Source organism: Gossypium raimondii, chromosome 5, assembly GCF_025698545.1.
Source record: "Gossypium raimondii isolate GPD5lz chromosome 5, ASM2569854v1, whole genome shotgun sequence".
NCBI classification, from domain to species: Eukaryota; Viridiplantae; Streptophyta; class Magnoliopsida; order Malvales; family Malvaceae; genus Gossypium; species Gossypium raimondii.
Window position 1 is genome coordinate 55,609,605 of NC_068569.1, and position 18,884 is coordinate 55,628,488.

At 35.5% G+C, this 18,884-nt stretch overlaps 1 protein-coding gene across 2 annotated transcripts; it reads left to right on the top strand.

The window, feature by feature from the left end:
• Positions 1-269: 269 nt before the first annotated feature.
• On the top strand, positions 270-4,862 carry LOC105768465 (dihydrolipoyllysine-residue succinyltransferase component of 2-oxoglutarate dehydrogenase complex 2, mitochondrial). Of its 2 annotated transcripts, none has more exons than XM_012588385.2 (15): positions 270-430; positions 596-655; positions 741-815; positions 1,078-1,141; positions 1,233-1,260; positions 1,698-1,768; positions 2,172-2,246; positions 2,348-2,403; positions 2,483-2,527; positions 2,685-2,960; positions 3,030-3,124; positions 3,228-3,318; positions 3,425-3,535; positions 3,685-3,879; positions 4,432-4,862. In XM_012588385.2, the coding sequence occupies exons 2-15, from the start codon at positions 605-607 to the stop codon at positions 4,621-4,623; spliced, it is 1,425 nt and encodes a 474-aa protein (XP_012443839.1). In that variant the 5' UTR covers positions 270-430; positions 596-604; the 3' UTR covers positions 4,624-4,862. The 2 variants fall into 2 exon arrangements, with proteins under 2 accessions (XP_012443839.1, XP_012443840.1); XM_012588386.2 differs by having other exon boundaries at positions 287-430; positions 599-655.
• Positions 4,863-18,884: the final 14,022 nt, after the last annotated feature.

Sequence of the window (18,884 nt, forward strand, 5' to 3'; positions counted from 1 at the left end):
AAAATTTTCATTCCTTTCCGTTCGACTCGATTCGGTTTAACGCTCACCCGAGATACACTTTAATTTAATTTGAGTATTTATTCTTACTTTTTTAAACCCCAAGTAAAGACCAATTTCTCAATTCACAAAACGGTGCCGTTTCAACTTTTCTTTCCATTCTCAGCCAAGACCGCGAAAATAAAAAAGAAACGAATCATCACTGTTTCAAGCATCTACAAATAAAATAACGCCACGTAAGAGAGCTTAACTGAGGTTGCCGTATTGGATCCAGCAGCCCCGCAAAACGTGCATCGTCGCAGTCTCTCCTCTCTCTTTTTCGCTCGTTCTTTTCTCTTCTCTAAAAAAACCCTAATTTATTTATTTATTTTTAAAAAATAAAAAAAGACTGTATTTTACAACTCTCAAATTTGTCTGCAAAGCCTAAAATCAGGTCAAACCTTTGTTCCTCTTTGATTTTTTTATTGTTTAATTTTCACGTCTCATTCATTCATTTCTGGTAAATATTTTGATTTTTTTTTTGGATTTTTTCTTTTGCACTTAGATTACTGATATTGATTTATTTGCTTCTGATTTTGTGAAAAAAAAATGAAAATAGAAGACAGTAATGTTGGGCGCTTTAAGGAGAAAAGTTGCGAGCGGACGCTCATCAGCTTCGGTTAGAACATTTTATTATTATTGTTTTTTTCCTTTATAATTTTACTTTATTTAGTTGAAAATCTGGATTTTATTTTTATTTTCAGATATTAGGAAAGTCATTACAGGCGATTCGGCCTGGTGTTTCGGCTTCTAGAATTTCTTCTAATGCTGGAAAAGAGGTAAATTGTTTAATTGAAAAAATGAATTAGGATTTAGTATTCATGCATGTAGTTTAGGTTTCCTTGCATTTTTATTGATCTTGATGATACTAAAATTCTATAATTGATGTCGAAAGATTCTTGATTTATTTAGTAAAATGATGTTGTTGAATTTACATTAAAACAATGATAAAGTAATGCAAGATCAATCATTTAGGTTTGGATTTTATGTCATCAACTGGTAATTGTTCTCATGAGATTTGAATTTCAAGTTTTTTAACAGATGCTATCAGTTCAACTGAGAGGGATCGCCCATGTTCGGAGCTTCTCTCATCTTGGTCTGCCTGGTAAATCTTTTGAATGGTTTTTCTTCTCATGATAGTGTAATTGTGTTGATTGTCTTTGTTGTTAATGAAGGTTATTTCATAATTATTGCAGGATGTTCTGCTGGTTTAATAAAAACAAGGTTAGTTCGTTGTGTACTTCGTTATGCAAATCAATATTTGGAATCATACTGTCACAATTAGTCATTACTTGACAGTAAAAAAGTAACTATATTTGCATCCGTGTCCGATATATATTCGAACTTGTATACAAAGATATGTTCCTCCAAGAGCCCTCCAAATCTTTCAAAACAAAAATTCAAATCCATATTGAACACATATTCTTAACACTCAGACTTGAGTCTGAGGAACATAGCTTGGCACAGTGAGGGTATTAGTCTTAGATGACTGCTGGATTGATCCGATATTTGCATGTATAACTACCATATCTATCTTTGTAGAGGCAATTTCAGTGCGAAGTAGTTGACCCTTTTTTGTCCAGAAATTAGATTATTTAGGTCATGATTTTTTATTTTAATCTTTAAATCCACTTCTCTGACAGATTTTCTTTTATCTGTAGAGATGCCATTTGTATCATTCAACCAGAGGCTATCATGCAAACATCATGCAGGGCTTTCTCTTCTGGAGATGGTATGGTATTGACTAATGTCCTCGATGATATTTATTGGGCCAAAGGCTTATTAGCCTTTTCTCTTGTTTTTCTAAAATGGTTATCAATATATGGGTTTGTGTTTTTGGTTTTTGCAAGAATTTAAGCCCTCTGCATTTTAATTGTTCATTTCATCAACATCTTATCGGGAATAGATGATCAATATCTAACTGTTGCCAAAAACCAATTTTGCTGTTATTAAGAAGTACTAGGTAGGCAACCTATCCAAAGAAGAAATTAGCACTTCTTTCGTTCTTGCAGCTCCACCTTTTCTGGGCATTTTTAGTGCATTTTTCACTTGTAAAAATACATGTTGATGAGGGTTAGGTGCTTGGTTGAAAAAAAAACCCTTCTTTACCCCGTGTTTACTTGCTTGTGATGAAGGGGATCTCGTTGATGCTGTTGTCCCTTTTATGGGAGAATCAATCAGTGACGGAACTTTGGCAACATTCTTGAAAAGTATGTTTTCTGCTACAGTAGTTTGTATCATTCACTAGATGTACCTATTTTCATGGTTGTAAGTGCTTGATTGTGAATTTATCTGAATTTTCTGGGAGCAGAACCTGGTGATAGAGTAAAAGCGGATGAACCGATTGCTCAAATAGAAACAGATAAGGTACTCTTCTTCACCGTTTCTTTCATCTGTCGAGAAGAGATGGATTTACACCCCTAATACCTGTGTTTATTTTCACTAGGTAACAATTGATGTTGTCAGCCCCCAAGATGGTGTGATACAAGAGGTAATATATGAATAAATCTTGACTGTTGGATCATAATTCACACAAGCATACATGCAAATGTCTAGCATATTCTTTATTCCTAGGCTCCTATCTTCTCATTTCTGGGTATGAGGGGAGTGGGCTCAATCATGAATGTTACTTTTACAATTCTTGCCAGTATGTAGCCAAGGAAGGAGAAACTGTGGAACCAGGTACTAGGATTGCTGTCATTTCAAAGTCCGCTGAGGGGGTAGCAGCTGCTGCTCCCACTGAAATGAAATCCGAAAAAGCTGCTTCTGAGCCATCTCCTCCTGCTGAAGCTGTAAAAGAGGATAAGCCAAAAGCTAAAGTTGAAGCTTCTCCTGCTGCGGCGAAGCCTAAAGCCCCTTCTCCACCACCTCCAAAACGAACAGCTTCTGAACCTGTACTTCCACCCAAAGAAAGGGAAAGAAGGGTAAGTCTTTTCATATCTGTTTACATCCACCTTTGGGACAAATCATGTCAGCGTCTTAGTGATTTACAGGTTCCCATGACAAGGCTTAGGAAACGAGTTGCTACACGATTGAAAGATTCTCAAAATACTTTTGCACTGTTGACAACGTTCAATGAAGTTGACATGTAAGTTCAAGTTTCCCTCTCCTTTCTATTTTGGTTTGTATTCATAAGAAAGCTGATTCTGTTGATTTGTTTTATTTCCTTATCAATTTTCCTTTCATTGCAGGACTAATTTGATGAAGCTCCGCTCCGATTACAAGGATGCCTTTGTTGAGAAACACGGTGTCAAGTTGGGATTTATGTCAGGATTTGTTAAAGTATGCAATGATTTATTCTTGAATTGCTTAGTATGCCTTCATGGTCTACCTTAACTAACTTTCTCTCTTTATCCCCTTTACCATTTCCTCCATTCCATTGTTTCAGGCCACTGTTAGTGCACTTCAGCATCAGCCTATTGTAAATGCCGTAATTGACGGGGATGATATTATTTATAGAGATTATATAGATATCAGCATTGCTGTTGGAACTTCTAAGGTAACAGTCTTTGATTTGCCAAACGACAATTTAGCCATTTAATGGCTTGCTGATGAAACTTGGATAATTGAGTATTTTATACTATTTCAAGATACAATTTAGCATCTAATATGAATGTATGATATGGATACTTTTATCTTTCTTGGCAGGGGCTTGTTGTTCCAGTTGTCCGTGATGCTGATAAGATGAATTTTGCTGAGATAGAGAAGACAATCAACAATCTTGCAAAGAAGGCAAATGATGGGACCATTTCAATTGATGAAATGGCTGGAGGCTCATTTACAATATCCAATGGTGGTGTTTATGGAAGTCTATTGAGTACCCCCATTATCAACCCTCCTCAGGTTAGTGTTTAAAAACTGAAGCTGTATGCACTTAAACTAGTGAATTATCCATATTTAGTTGAGGTGTTTCTCATATTTAGCTTTAGACTCTGAGTTGGAACTAGTGGTTTGATCGAGCCGAGCTCAAGCCATAAGAAGTTAGAACTTGAGATTATCTTGAAATTTAAAGCTTGAAGCTTAGCTCAAGTTTTGATCAATTTTCACTTTTAAAGCTCATGCTCATTCAAGATTAATATCAAACTGTTAAAGCTCACTTAATTAAGCTTACTTATCTAGTAAAAATGAGCTTGATTCCCTTGCTTGATTTTAAACTTGATTATTTACATTCGAGCTTGAGTTTAGCTTTTCAATGCTAATTAAAAATAGAAAGCTTAGTTCAAGTATCAGGATACTCGAATCTGACTTGCTCAATAGCTTGAGTTGTTCAAGATCAGACTCAACAATGATCGTTTTGAGTTTTCTATTTCTTTTAAAAGCTAAGCATAATTATCTCGATTACATTCTCATGTCCAAAAATAGAATCTTAAATGCGTAAGCAAATGTTTTTGGCAGTCAGCGATCTTAGGTATGCACTCAATAGTGTCCCGACCTATGGTTGTTGGAGGTACCGTAGTCCCAAGGCCGATGATGTACATTGCACTCACTTATGACCATAGATTGATCGACGGAAGAGAGGCTGTCTTCTTCTTGCGTCGTATCAAGGATGTCGTCGAAGACCCTCGCAGGCTGCTACTCGATGTATGAACTATGAAGATCAATTAGTAAGATTTCATGGTTTTTATAGCACACAGCATTTGATTTTTATTCCTATATATATATAATAATAATAATAAAGAACCAGAGGAATGAATGCCTCAAGTTTTTTGGAAGGTTGCATTTGTTGATTCACCCTTTTTTTTCTAATTACTTTCTGAAAGTACGGATGGCCATTGTTGAACCATATGTTGGAGTATTTGAAATACAATATTTCCTGTTTTGTTTTATTTTCCAAGCTTTTAGATTCCGTTGTCTAGCGTATTGTTTTCTTTTAGGTTCAAATATGCCACAAGTTTTTGTATTTTTCTTTTATAAATTTGGAATTTAGTCCCTTATTTTCTAAGAATTTAGTTCGATTAAGTCTACTGTCAAAATTATTTTGTTAAATTTAAATTTATTTTTATTTTTTTAGTTAAATGACTATCAAGTGAGTTTTTTTTTTAAATTTCAAAATGTCACACAAATAATTTAACAATAAAATTAAAGTATTAATAATTGGACTTGAATTTTGAAATTTGAAAAGTAAAAGGATTAAATTCTTAAAAATAGAAGTAAAGAGTTTAAGGTATTGTTTACAATATTCAAACCCAAGAGAGGATTGTATTTTTAGGAATCAAAATGAATAGTTGGCTTTTTCATGACCGAATTAAGACAAGTAGTCCTATGCACACACTCACTTTTGTGAGGGGAATTAATTAATGATTAGTTATGTATTTATTTATTTATCATTTAAAAAAATTTAGATAATTAAAATTGAAAATAATTTAATTGTGAAAAAGGCGAAGGAAGCAAGGGAGGCTGAGATTGAAAGTGGCTGTCGGGCTGAGTGAGAGTGTTTCTGTAGTGAGAACGTGAGGAGAGTAAAATAGAATTCTTGGGCACCGAATCAATGTTTCAATGGGGATGACACGAAATAGAAATGCCCCTATTTCCGACATAAGTCCGTATTCAACATGGACCATAGTAGCATATTTTACTGAACCAAACAATGGATTTATGATGGGCTCGCAGAATTAGGCTATAATGGAATGGTAATGCCAGCCAACCAAACAGACCCTTAAGTTCATCTTGACTTCTCTTTCGTTTTGCTTTTTATCTGGTTTCAGGGCCCCCAAACTATATTTGCAATTGGTGGGGGCATAGCCCTGGTAGCAGAAAACTTCACATCTGCAATTGGGACAAAATTTAGGCACCATTGTTTGCAGGAGGTCTGGGTATTAGGAAGACCAACACCTTCAATGATGCCCATCTCGAATGGTGCATAATGACTGATCACAACTGTTCCCTCACAAATATTTTAAAAGCCAAATACTATAGTCATCACCCCTTTGAATCAGTTAAGCCTAAATCATCTGACTCTTGAACCTGGAAGGCATCCTTAAAGAAAGAGACATTTGCTTTCAAAATAAGGATATCCAACTCCAAGAAGGTAGAAGCTGTTGGATTCGTACCCATTCTGATCTCCCTCTTGTTGATACTGTTAAACCACCTATCCCAGCAATCGAGGTTAATGCTTGCACTCTCCTCATCATGAAAATTTGGGATCAAAAGAAATGTTTCAACGTTCTCAATCATCACCGGGCCTCTGACCTCCTCAGCGGGACCCTTTCTATGAAGAGTGCCTATGCCCATCAGTGTTAGTCTGATCCTTAACACCTGCGGCCTCACCCTCTAGCAAAGCATGGATTAATTTATGAAGGTTAAAACTTTCTTATAAGATTATCATCTTCCTTTGGAAAATTTGCACAAATTGCCTTCCAACCAATGAGCTCTTCTGAAGGCGTCTTTCCAAAGCAGGGAATCCATTGATCACCTCTTCCTTGAATGCAATTTTGTTCGGGCAGTCTGGTTTGGTTCTTCCCTTGCCCTTTGATCCGACTCCCTTCAGATTTCTTCTCTACCATCCTAGTTCCTTCGTTGGCTCAACTCCAGCAACATCAGCTCCATCGGTTCAAAGAATGTTTACACCTATGCGGCTTGCACTCTCTAGATGATTTTGAAATCAAAGAATGAGCTCATTTTCAGAATGGTTGATCCTTCTCCAACAAGGGCAGTCATAAGGCCATGATTCCATAATGAATGCCTTCCCCTTTGACAACTTGCAAAGCCATCAATCAAGAATTCCCGTCTCAGAATGGGCTCTCTCTTGCATTGTCTATTGCAGGTGAAATGGCATAACTAGTGGAGCAACCATCGTCTCAACTCCTATCCATCTGAAACAACAAATTTGCCAGCAAAATTCAGGTCAAACTTCTCACTCTTCACTCTATCCTTATTTTCCTCAAAAATCATAATATTTGTCTGTAGGTTCCTTGAAAGTGACAAGTATTTCCTCCAATTTGTGGGCGTTGGAAGCTCCAACCAGCTCTTGATGACATCAAGTATTTCCTCCAATTTGTCCAAGTTCAAGATGGGCTTATGAACAATGTTCACTTATCCTTGGAAATCAAACGACAGGCTTTATGTGCTTCAACGATTTATCATAGTTTTTCATGACTTTAACTCTCTTGTTTTATACCAAAAAAGATCATTTGTTCTTTTGGGTTATTAGTAAGTTGAAATAACTAATACATGGTGCTTATTTTATTTCATTTTTAATTTTCTAACTCCATGTCACTAAAACATTTTTAATAGTCTCATGGGCTGTATCAAGTTCGAGGGTGGATCCATGCAAGGTATCTAGATCAATTTTCTAAGTTCGAGCCTGGCTCGACTCGAAAAATAAGCTTACTTTTTGTCCAAGCCCGACCCTATTTAAGAAAGGTAAACTCGAGCTTGATTCAGCCCGCTCATATTTGATTTTTAGATTAGTTTTTATTTAAAAATATTTTTAAAAAAAATATAATACACTAAATGCACTAAAAATGCTAAAATAAAAATTTTCTAAGACATTAAAAAATATTTATATTAAAAAACACAACCATAAATATAATAAATGTTTTATTGTATTATATAAATTTTAAAATTTTATATTTTGGGTTGAGTTATTTAGTTGGCTAAGTGTTTTTTTTTTTTTTTAAGTTTTAGGTAATGGATTTAATTGTTATTAAGTAATTTAATATATGTTAGGATCGTCCCGATTAAGCAACAAACAAGTAAAAATAGCAGAAGAAATTGAGAAGATGAACACACAAATTTAACGTGGAAAAACCCCTCTAAAGAGGATAAAAAACCACGGGCAAAGATAATTTTACTATAATGGCAAAAGAATGAAGAGTACAAAAGATGTAGATAAAAACTAAACCCGAAAACCCGAAAAACAAAGAACCCGAAAACGTAAACACAAAATTCTCTGAATGTGTTATGAGTTCTAATCTAATGGGCGTGTCTTATTTCTAAGATTGTAAAAGAACCTATTTATAGGCTAAATTAGTAAGTCAAATAAACTATACTAATAAATGCTAAATATATTATACTAATAAATACTAAATCTTCTAAAAAGAAAATATATTTTTGTTTAACTTGACTTGCAAGCAATCTCTTAAAATTTGGGTCACACAATTCTAACAATCTCCACCTTGACACGAATTCTTTCAATGCCATCTTTGCCAAAACCCGCCACGGGCCTATCTTGAACTATGCAGGGAATTAACTGAGTCGAATCAATGCTTAGAAGCTGGAAGACTTCTAGCCTTCGACTTGTGCACTGCCAAATCAAAACTAACCTGGGTCTGATTTTCACGAATACATTGCCCTAACTTTTCAAAACCTGCATCCAAAAGAGAACCTCTCTTCAACGAAACGGTCATACATTTTTCCCTCCTATGACCAAGTTGCCTCCGCTTCAAATGAGTTGACTTTGACTCCGTAACGGACGAGGGACGTCCGATTTCACCGGTCACTGTAGAATCTTCCAGAATATAAAGACTGCCGGTTCTTTTACCTTTTAACAAAACGAGAGCTCCACGAGATACTTTAATGTCGCTCAACTCGATGTTGATTCTACATCCTTTCAAGTCTAAAATACTCAAGGAGATGAGATTCTTTCGTAAATCAGGTACATACCTGACATCTGAGAGTGTGCTAATCGTCCCATCGTGTATCCTAATTTTAACAGTACCAATACCGATTATTTTACTAGATGAATCGTTTCCCATGTGCACAACTCCACCTTCAATCGAATCGTATGTGGAGAACCCTTCTATTGGGACACATGTGGAAAGAACATCCCAATTTAGGATCCACTCGGGCGTAAGCTTGGAATTATCGCCGTTGACACTAACAAGAAATCATCATCGCATTCATCGACCAAATTAGCACCACTACATCTTCCTCGTTACTCTCAATGACTCTTTTATTTCGCAGTTTATAACAATCTGCTTTGACGTGACCTAACTTTTTACAATAGCGGCACCTTTTGTCTCGTTTCTTTGATGCTACCAAAACGAAAGCTTGCCTATCTGCTTTGCTATTCAAACCAAACTCATTATCGAGTTTGTCTCTACTCAACAAATAACCCTTCATATCTTCGAACGAGAGTTTGTCTCTGCCATAAATCAGGGTCTCCCTGAAAGACTTGTATGAAGAGGGTAAAGAGCATAATAATAGCATAGCTTGATCTTCATCGTCAATATGAACCTCAACGTTCTTTAAATCATTTAAAAGAGTAATGAATTGACTGATGTGATCTTTAAGAAGCTCACCTTCATTCATGCAAAACGTAAATAGACGTTGTTTCAACACTAAACGGTTAGCCAGAGACTTAGTCGCATAAAGAGTTTCTAACCTTTTCCACAAGGCGAATGAGGTCTTCTCCATCAATACCTCCTACAATACTGTATTCGCGAGGCACAACTGGATTGCAGACAAGGCCTTTTCATCAAGCTCTTCCCATTCTGTTTGATTTAGATTCTCAGGCTTTTTCCCTGTAACAACCTTTTTCAAGCCGTTTTGAACTAGAATTGCCATCATCCGAACTTGCCACAGATTGAAATTTGTCTCACCATCGAACTTCTCAATTTCAAACCTTGTTGCTGCCATCTCTGAACGGGCTGATCTATGAAAATTAAACTAGCTCTGATACCACTTGTTAGGATCGTCCCGATTAAGCAACAAACAAGTAAAAATAGCAGAAGAAATTGAGAAGATGAACACACAAATTTAACGTGGAAAAACCCCTCTAAAGAGGATAAAAAACACGGGCAAAGATAATTTTACTATAATGGCAAAAGAATGAAGAGTACAAAAGATGGAGATAAAAACTAAACCCGAAAACCCGAAAAACAAACAACCCGAAAACGTAAACACAAAATTCTCTGAATGTGTTATGAGTTCTAATTTAATGGGTGTGTCTTATTTCTAAGATTGTAAAAGAGCCTATTTATAGGCTAAATTAGTAAGTCAAATAAACTATACTAATAAATGCTAAATATATTATACTAATAAATACTAAATCTTCTAAAAAGAAAATATATTTTTGTTTAACTTGACTTGCAAGCAATCTCTTAGAATTTGGGTCACACAATTCTAACAATATAAATATAAATATAAATATAATATATTTTAACATATATAATTGATATAATTATTTTTTATAACATAATACATTCGGGTCGGGCTAAACACAAGCCAAAAAATCTTGCCTAAGGCCTGACCCATATAAAAAAAATGCCTTAAACTTTATCCAACTATATTTTTCGGACTTTATATTTTTATTCAAATTCTCTCATTTTTCAAATGAACCTTTGGGCCTAAATTGATTACCCGACAATGAGCAGTTCTAGTACATATATATGAACACATGCCCTAAACAAATATACAAACATAATATAAATAAAAAGAATTCTCAATCTATATAATACTTATGCATAGTTCAAATTATTTTTTGTATAAAATATTATAAAGATAAATACATGTAAATAATTTAATTCCCATATAATTATGAATAAATTTTTCTTCAATGCTAGACAGTTGAATACAAAAGAGATGCAATCAATTTAATCTTTAAAAGATAATATATTTAATAAAAATTTAAGTGTTAAAATCTTATTATTTGATTAGTCCACTTCTAATAGCACGTTTTTAGTCTGCTTCTAATAGCACGTTTTCTATTCAAAATAGATCTCTTGGTGGTGGTTTGGTGGTGGATTAGGCGGAGAGGACATAATTGACGGTGTAAGGGAAGTATAGAAGAGGGTTTGGCAGCACTTTCAAGTGAACAGTTGAATACTCCATAACCCTGTTCTGGCGGCATGGCAGGTCTGGATGAGGTGATAAATCTAAGTGTAGTGGGTAGTTGTTTTACGGCTAGTGTTGTTCAGTTTCAAGCGATACGCACCACTCTAGCAAATTTATGGCACCCTCGCGGCGGTGTTATGATTAAGATCTGCGTGAGAAGAGGTTTCTTTTTTAATTTTACTATGAGATTGATCTTGATAGGTTTTTGGATGAAAGCCCTTGGATGTTCAACAATCATTTACTGCTTTTTCATCGATTAAAGAAATGGGATGATCCGATGGCATTACCATTGTTTTGGGCGGACTTCTGGGTCCAGATTCAAGATCTCTCAATTTTGCTTTCTGTGTGGTCGATTAGGTCATCTTGAGAGATTCTGTGTAACACCCTTAACTCAAATCCGTCGCCGGAACAGGGTTATGGAGTATTACTGAAGTTTACAATTTAGACGAACAGAAAATTCAAACATTTCATAACATAACAATCATGTCAGAAACCAATCATAATCATGCATATTTCCCTAATACGAGCCCTCGAGGCCCAAAATACATCTTAGAAACAAATCGGGACTAAATAAAAAATTCAGAGAATTTTTCAGAAACTTATAAAAATTTCAAAACTACAGGGGTCATACGGCCAAAAGACACGCCCGTGTCTTAGGCCGTGTGGGCATTCGAAATAGGAACACACAGCCGTGTCCTAGCTCATGTAACTCACTAACTTGGGTCACATGGCAAAGCCACATGCCCGTGTACCAGGCCATGTGAGCATACTGACTTGCACTCTTTAAAAGATACAGGGGACACAAGGCCGTGTCACCTGGCCGTGTGTCACTCTGCCCGTGTGGACAAAAATATGTCATTTTCCTAGCCACATTTCTCACCCAATTTGGTACCAAACTAAACATAACAATTTGCATATAACCAAGTCACAAATAGGCATCCAAAACCAGCCAAAATCAAGCTTAAAACATGTAATATCATCACATACAACCAATATGCCCTTAGGCACCTCAAATGACAACTTATAATATGAATATTTATGTATTCAGTATATCCAAATGTATAATTCACTTATATGCATATTTGCATTCAAAGTTTATCAAGAAGATTTAGATCATTTCTTACCAAATTACTTACCTTCCAAAACATATCATTTGATGCCAAAATGTATATAACGACCCATTTTCAGTGAAATCGGAATAGTGGTTTTGGGACCACAAATCCGATGTCAAAAAATTTATTTTAATATTATTTTAATATCTAAAGCATGATAATATTATAGTATAAAACTTTCGTTAAGAAATTTTACCATTTGCATGTTCAATTTGATGAAAAGGACTAAATAGTGTAATATGCAAAAGTTGTGTTCTATTACTAAAGGTATTAATTAGCTATAGAACTTTCAAGTAGAGGTCCTTATATGGTAATTAGACCATTAAATGAGTTAGTGATGTGCATGGCTTGGTAAATGTGAAATTATTAAAGTTAGGTAAGGGTAATTTGGTAAAAAAGCAATTAAAGATAAAAATAATCAAAAATTAAAGCTATCATCTTTCATTCTCTTCTCCAACTTAAATTTACAGCAAAGAAAACACCATGGGAGAGCTTGAATTTTTTTCTAGACAATCCCTTGCATGTAAGTGCAATTTTGTTTCGTTTTTAATGATTTTTATATTTTTGGGATCGTTGTAGCTTAACCTAGCTATCTCGAGGACTAATTTGCAAAACTATTAAATTTTTTGATTTTTTTCATTGATAAATAAGTTAGGTTTTTGAATTTTAAGGAATAAAATGAATCATTGTTGTTAGATAAACAACTTTTGTTAAGTGATTTTTGTTAATTTGTCAATTAGGGGCCAAATTAAAAAATGTGAAATATCATGGTATAAATTTTGAATTAATGATATGTATGGGCTGTTATGAATATATATGATAATTGGATAGGCTTGGGTAGGGAGGGAATTGCATGAATTTCAGTTTATGAGCCTAGGGACTAAATTGTAAAGAAATTAAAAGTATAGGGGCAAAATGGTAATTTTCCCAAAACATGATTTTTGGACTAAATTGATTAGAATTAAGTTTGAAATAGTTAAATTTGATTATATAGATCAAGAAAAGCAACGTACAGATTTAGATCGGGGAAAAGTTAAAGTGTTGGATTAATCGATCGTTTTTCTCCGTACGAGTTGAGGTAAGTTCGTATGAACTACACTATGTATATTGTTGATTAAATTGAATGTTATTATATGAAATTTTATTGAAAATGAATCGATATATATATGTTATTATACAATTTAGCTTATAATGAAACGAGGAAAATTCAACGACGCACGACGACTGTCGAGTCTCGTTTGAACCTTAGGAATATTTAGGATACAAATGACATGTCATTAGGGGTTACCGTGTTTTGGGTGTTGGTCTCGTATGTCCTATCGGTGGCTGAGTTTTCGACGTGTGTTGCGGTTACTTTACAGCTTGTGTGAGCAGACCCAGTTATGGCTCGAGAGAGAGCATTGATACGAGATATGAGATTGTAGTGGTTTCGAGCACGTGTTTGCACATAGTGTGCGAGATACCCGCGTATCCGATAGTTTTTCAAGTGGTTCAATGGGCACAGTATGGTTACGAGGTCATATGAATTTGATACGAACTAGTACAGGTATGTACGCGAAATACGTGGAAATGGTATACATTTATGACATATGAATAGATGGCATGACTAACTTGGTTGATGATTATGTGTTAGGCTTTTGGGCCAAATTGAGTTGTGATATGCCTTGTTTTACTTACTTAAATTTTGGTTAAACGTGTATGAGAAGAAGGAAGGATCGGCAAATGCTTCTATTTGAATTGCTATGAAAGTATGGAAAGGTTAGAGTTATTAGACGATCGAAATATGCTTAGACACATGCTTGAAAATGTGAATGCACTTAAGTAGTGTGTACTTATGCTATGATGTTTTGAGATGATTGCTAGTTTATGTAATAATTAAAATTGAGAGGCTAATGTTGTTTAAGCTAAAGCCAAGATATGTTGGATTGATTAAAGTGGATTATGCTTATAAATTCAAGTTGTAAGCTTTATTTTTGAATTACGAACTTACTAAGCATTACATGCTTACTTTGTGTTAGTTTTTTTGTGTACTTAGATATTGGAAGCTTGTTCGGGTTGGAAGTTGGCAGAGATTTCATCACACTATCTATCGAATATTTTGGTATTTGTGGTTTTATAATTTTGGTTATAATGGCATGTATAGGTCATTTTGGTTAATGATAGCCGACATGTTTTGTTATGTTTGTAGCCATTTGATTTGGCTTGTATTTGAGGTATATTGTGTATGCATATATGTGTAAATGGCCTTATTATATGTGGTGTATGGTTGTCATGTAAATGCCTTGTTTGTGAATTGGTGTTTTGATTATCAAATGGTTGGTTTTGATAAGTGACATACATGTTAAGCTTTAGGCACAATGAGGCATATATGTATTTGACCATTTAGGTATGTTTGAGATGCATAGTTTGCTTGATTATAAGTGGTCAGTTGGGGTGCTTATGGGCATGGTGTTGTTATGTGTGGATATTACACGTTATAAGCTTGATGTTGGTTGGTTTTGCATGACTATTTATGTTATGGTCATATGCAAATTGTTGCGTTTAGGTTGGTACCAATTTGAGTGAGAAATATGGTTTGGACAATGGCCTATTTTTGGTCTACATGGGTAGAGACACGGGCGTGTGTCTCAGCCATGTGTGACAATCTGCTAGGTGACACAGCCGTGTGTCCTCTAAAATTTCCTTAGAAAACAAGTCAGTTGCTTCACACGACCTAGCACACGGGCTTGTGGCTTGGTCGTGTGGTACAAGTCAACATACCCTCCAGTTTTCACACGGCCTAGCACACGGGTGTGTGAGGCCATTTCGAAGGGTACACGGCCTGGTATACGAGCGTGTGGTCTAGCCGTGTGACCTAAGTCAGTGAGTTACACGGGGTAGGACACAGGATAGGACACGACCGTGTGTCCCTATTTTGAATGCCCACACGGCCTGAGATACGAGTGTGCCACTTGGCCGTGTGAGACACACGACCTGGCCATACAGGCGTGTATCCCCTGCATTTTGAAAAATTTCAATGTTTTTCTAAAAATTTCTTGAGTACTCTGTTTAGTCCCGAACTATTTTTGATGTCTATTTGGGGCATTGAGAGCTCGTATTAGGGACTATATGAATGAGTTTGAATGTTGTTTGGTTTGAATGAGAAATGAATATGACATGTATGATTCTTTGATCTATAAGTCCGGTAATGCTCTGTAACCCTGTTCCAACGTCAGATACCAGTTAGGGGTGTTACAATGTATTTCACATACCAACAGATTTAACTTATATGCCTTACATATCAAGGCACCAATTCATGATCAATTCTTCACATTCCAAAACACATATATGAAATGCACATTAGGCTACCTTTTTATCTCTCTTCATTCAATCATAAACCAAACCACACATCAACCATAATAAGCAAAACATGCACATATCCAAAATTCCATAACACAAACCAAACAAGTGGCTAATCTCAACAAAACACATATAAGCCAACATTGGCCAAATTAACCTATATATGCCATTATAATCGAAATTAAACAACCGAATGTACCAAAAGAGCTGATGGATAGTGTGATATAACTCCGACAATCTTTCAACCCGAATAAGCTTCCGAATCACTAACAATACGAAAAATAACACAGAAGTAAGCATTTAAGCTTAGTAAGTTCATATAACATAGAATTTAATTTACCATTTAGTCACATTTAAGGTAAGCATACAAAGCATATCCAAACTCAATTTGGCCAAAAGCCTAAACATATATCCTCATCAACCATGTTAGTCATGTAATTTATATAAATACCAAGAAACGTGTATGAGCTTAACAATAATCAAACTTTCATGTACATATAATTTCCACATCATGTATTTATATATCGTGTACAAATAATTTTTATATATCTCATGTAAATACTTGTAGTAGTTCGTATTGAACTCATAAAATCTCGTAATAGAACAGTGCCCGTTGAACCATTTAGAATATCGTTGGATAGCGGGTAGTACACACGAGGTGTGCTAAACTGTAATCCGCCAATTCCTATACATGTATGTTCAGACAAGCTCTGGGTCGATATGCTCTTATGAGCTGTAAATGGTAAGCTCTTCCTAGCTGAATAACGGTAAGCTCATGCGAACTGAGTATCGGTAAGCTCATACGAGCTAAAATCGATAACCCTAATGACATATCATTTGTATCCTACGAATTTCTAAGGTTCAAACGAGGCTCGGTAATCGTCGTACGTCGTCGGATATACGATCGATATTCATATATGATGGTAATGCAAATAACATACATCTAATTCAATCAAAGCATATAATTACACAATTTAATTACACGAACTTACCTCGACGAGTGTACGTAGATACGAAAGTGACTAATCTGATATTTTTCCTTTGCCCCAATCTAACTTCGTACGGTCTAACCGGATCTATATGAATGAATTTAACTCAATTCAATATAATTCATATTCAATTTATTCCAACACACTTTTTGGCAAAATTACCAATTTGCCCCTATACTTTTAATTCTTTACAATTTAGTCCCTAGGCTTGAAAAATGAAATTCATTCAGTTTTATCCCTACCCAAGCCTAGCCGAATTATAAACATATTTGTAGCAGCCCATATATTTCACAAATTCAAAATTTTACCACACAATTTTCAGTTTAATCCCTAATTGATAAATTCATCAAAAATTCATTTACAAAAGTTATTTATCTAACAACAACCATTCATTTTCTACCATTAAAATTCAAAACCCTAACATGTTCATCAATGGAAAAACTCAAGTACTTTAACAGTTTCACAAATTAGTCCCCGGGCTAGCTAGATTAAGCTACAACGATCCCAAAAACATAAAAATTATCAAAAACGGGACAAAACACATACCTAATTGATGGAAACAAGCTTGCCTAACCCTAAAGAGAAAAAATGACTTCTTTTTCTTGGCTATTCGGTTGAAGAAAGAACATAAAAGATGATACTTGGCTTTATTTTACAAAATTATTTCAAGTTACAAGTTTACCAAGCCATGACATTCCAATAACACATTTATGGGTTATTTACCATATAAGGACCTCTACTTTAAAGTTCTACAGCTATTTAATTCCTTTAACTATTAGAACTCAACTTTTGCACTTTACGCGATTTAGTCATTTTTATCAAATTAAACATGTAAACGGTAAAATTTTTAACGAAATTTTTATACGGTAATACTATCATGCTGTATACCATAAAATAATAATAAAATAAATTTTTTGACTTCGGATGTCCCAAAATCACTATTCTGATTTCACTGAAAATGGGCTGTTACATTCTGCCCAGCCAAAATTGTTCATGGGAAGAAAGAACTAGTATTTGAATGGGATCTTTCGATTAAGGCAGTACCGAAGAAAGCGATGTTGGCGACTAGTCCTTAGTTATGTGAGAAGGGAGAAGGGCCACAGATTGGAGACTTGCAGAAATGGCTGGGTAGAGGGATTGCTGCGGAACCTGTGAATATACAACGTTTGTTTCAAAATAGGGATTTTCTATGACAGGCAGGGGCCAAACTTGGACTGAATACGGGAGGGATGTTGGATACTGGTGTTAGTGGATTAGAGAATATAGACCCGAATAGAAAGTTGGGGGAGGAAGACTGCCTTATAGAGATCGGAGAAGGGAAGAAACGTCAATGCAGTTCTCAATTTTCTTCAGTTTCTAGTGAAATGGATTTGGGGAAAACTACTGATGGACATTCTTATGTTCATGATTCTGACATACCAGCTGACACTGCGAGGCAAAGCAACCAGATGCAATAAAACTCTTATGCTAGAATGTTCGGGGACTGGGGAATCCTTGGGTAAGGTGTCGCCTTCAGCATATGCTGAATGAGAATAATCCTGATGTGGCTTTTTTTCATGGAAACTAAGCTACATAGTTCAAAGATAGAGAAAGTGTGAATGGTGTGGGGGATGATGGAGGGAATAAATGTTAGTAGCGATGGGAGTAGGGGTGGATTATCTTTAGGAGGCAATGTGTTAAAGTAGTATTAAGAAGTTTTTCGATGAATCATGTTGATATGCTGATAAAGGAGGCGATGGAAGACACTTGGTGACGATTTACTAGCTTCTATGGACATCCGGTGGAGAGTCAAAGGTATTATTTGTGAGATTTGTTAAGAAATCTTACCTTTGATAATGGGAATTTGTGGTTAGTTATGGGGGATTTCAATGAGATTATGTATTCCTATGAGAAAAAAATGTGGAAGGTTAAGGGAGGAACAGTCTATAGAGGCTTTTTGCTCGACTTTTGATGATTGTGACTTGTAGAACGTGGGTTATGAAGGGCAATGGTTTAATTGGGAATGTGGGAGATTAACGAGTAATAATATTCAGGAACGATTGGATAGAGGGGTGTCTATTCCGGGATGGAAGTATTTATTTCCCACTAATAGCCTAAAGCATTGCGGTCATTCAATTTCGGATCATTGTCCTCTATTACTTAATACCTATAGCGGAATGGCAAGTCAAGGGAATTTGTATCGAGGTTTTAAATTTGAAGCTGCATGGATACTTGAGGAGTCCTACGAGGGTGAGGTGTGACGACTATGGGAGATGCTGAGGGATTGGTTCCTGACAGACCTCGGTAGGTTGGAAGGGGTTTGGTGAGATGGGTTAGGGATGTTTGCAAGACCTCACGTATGAAGCTGGAAAGATTAACTGCTCGGTTAACCGAGCTTAATAATACTTCACAGGATGATGAGACTCTAGAGGAGTTAATCATCACGAAAATGCAGTTAAATCTAGAAATTGATAAAGGTGAGAGGTATTGGGAACAGAGGGCGAGAACTAATTGGTTAAGGAATGGTGATCGAAATACAGGGTTTTTTTTTCATAGAATGGCTTCCCAACGTAAAACAGCATAAGTCAATTAGTAGCCTAGAGGACAGAGAGGGACGAGAGAGTGTGGGAATTGATGCTATTGAACAAGTCGC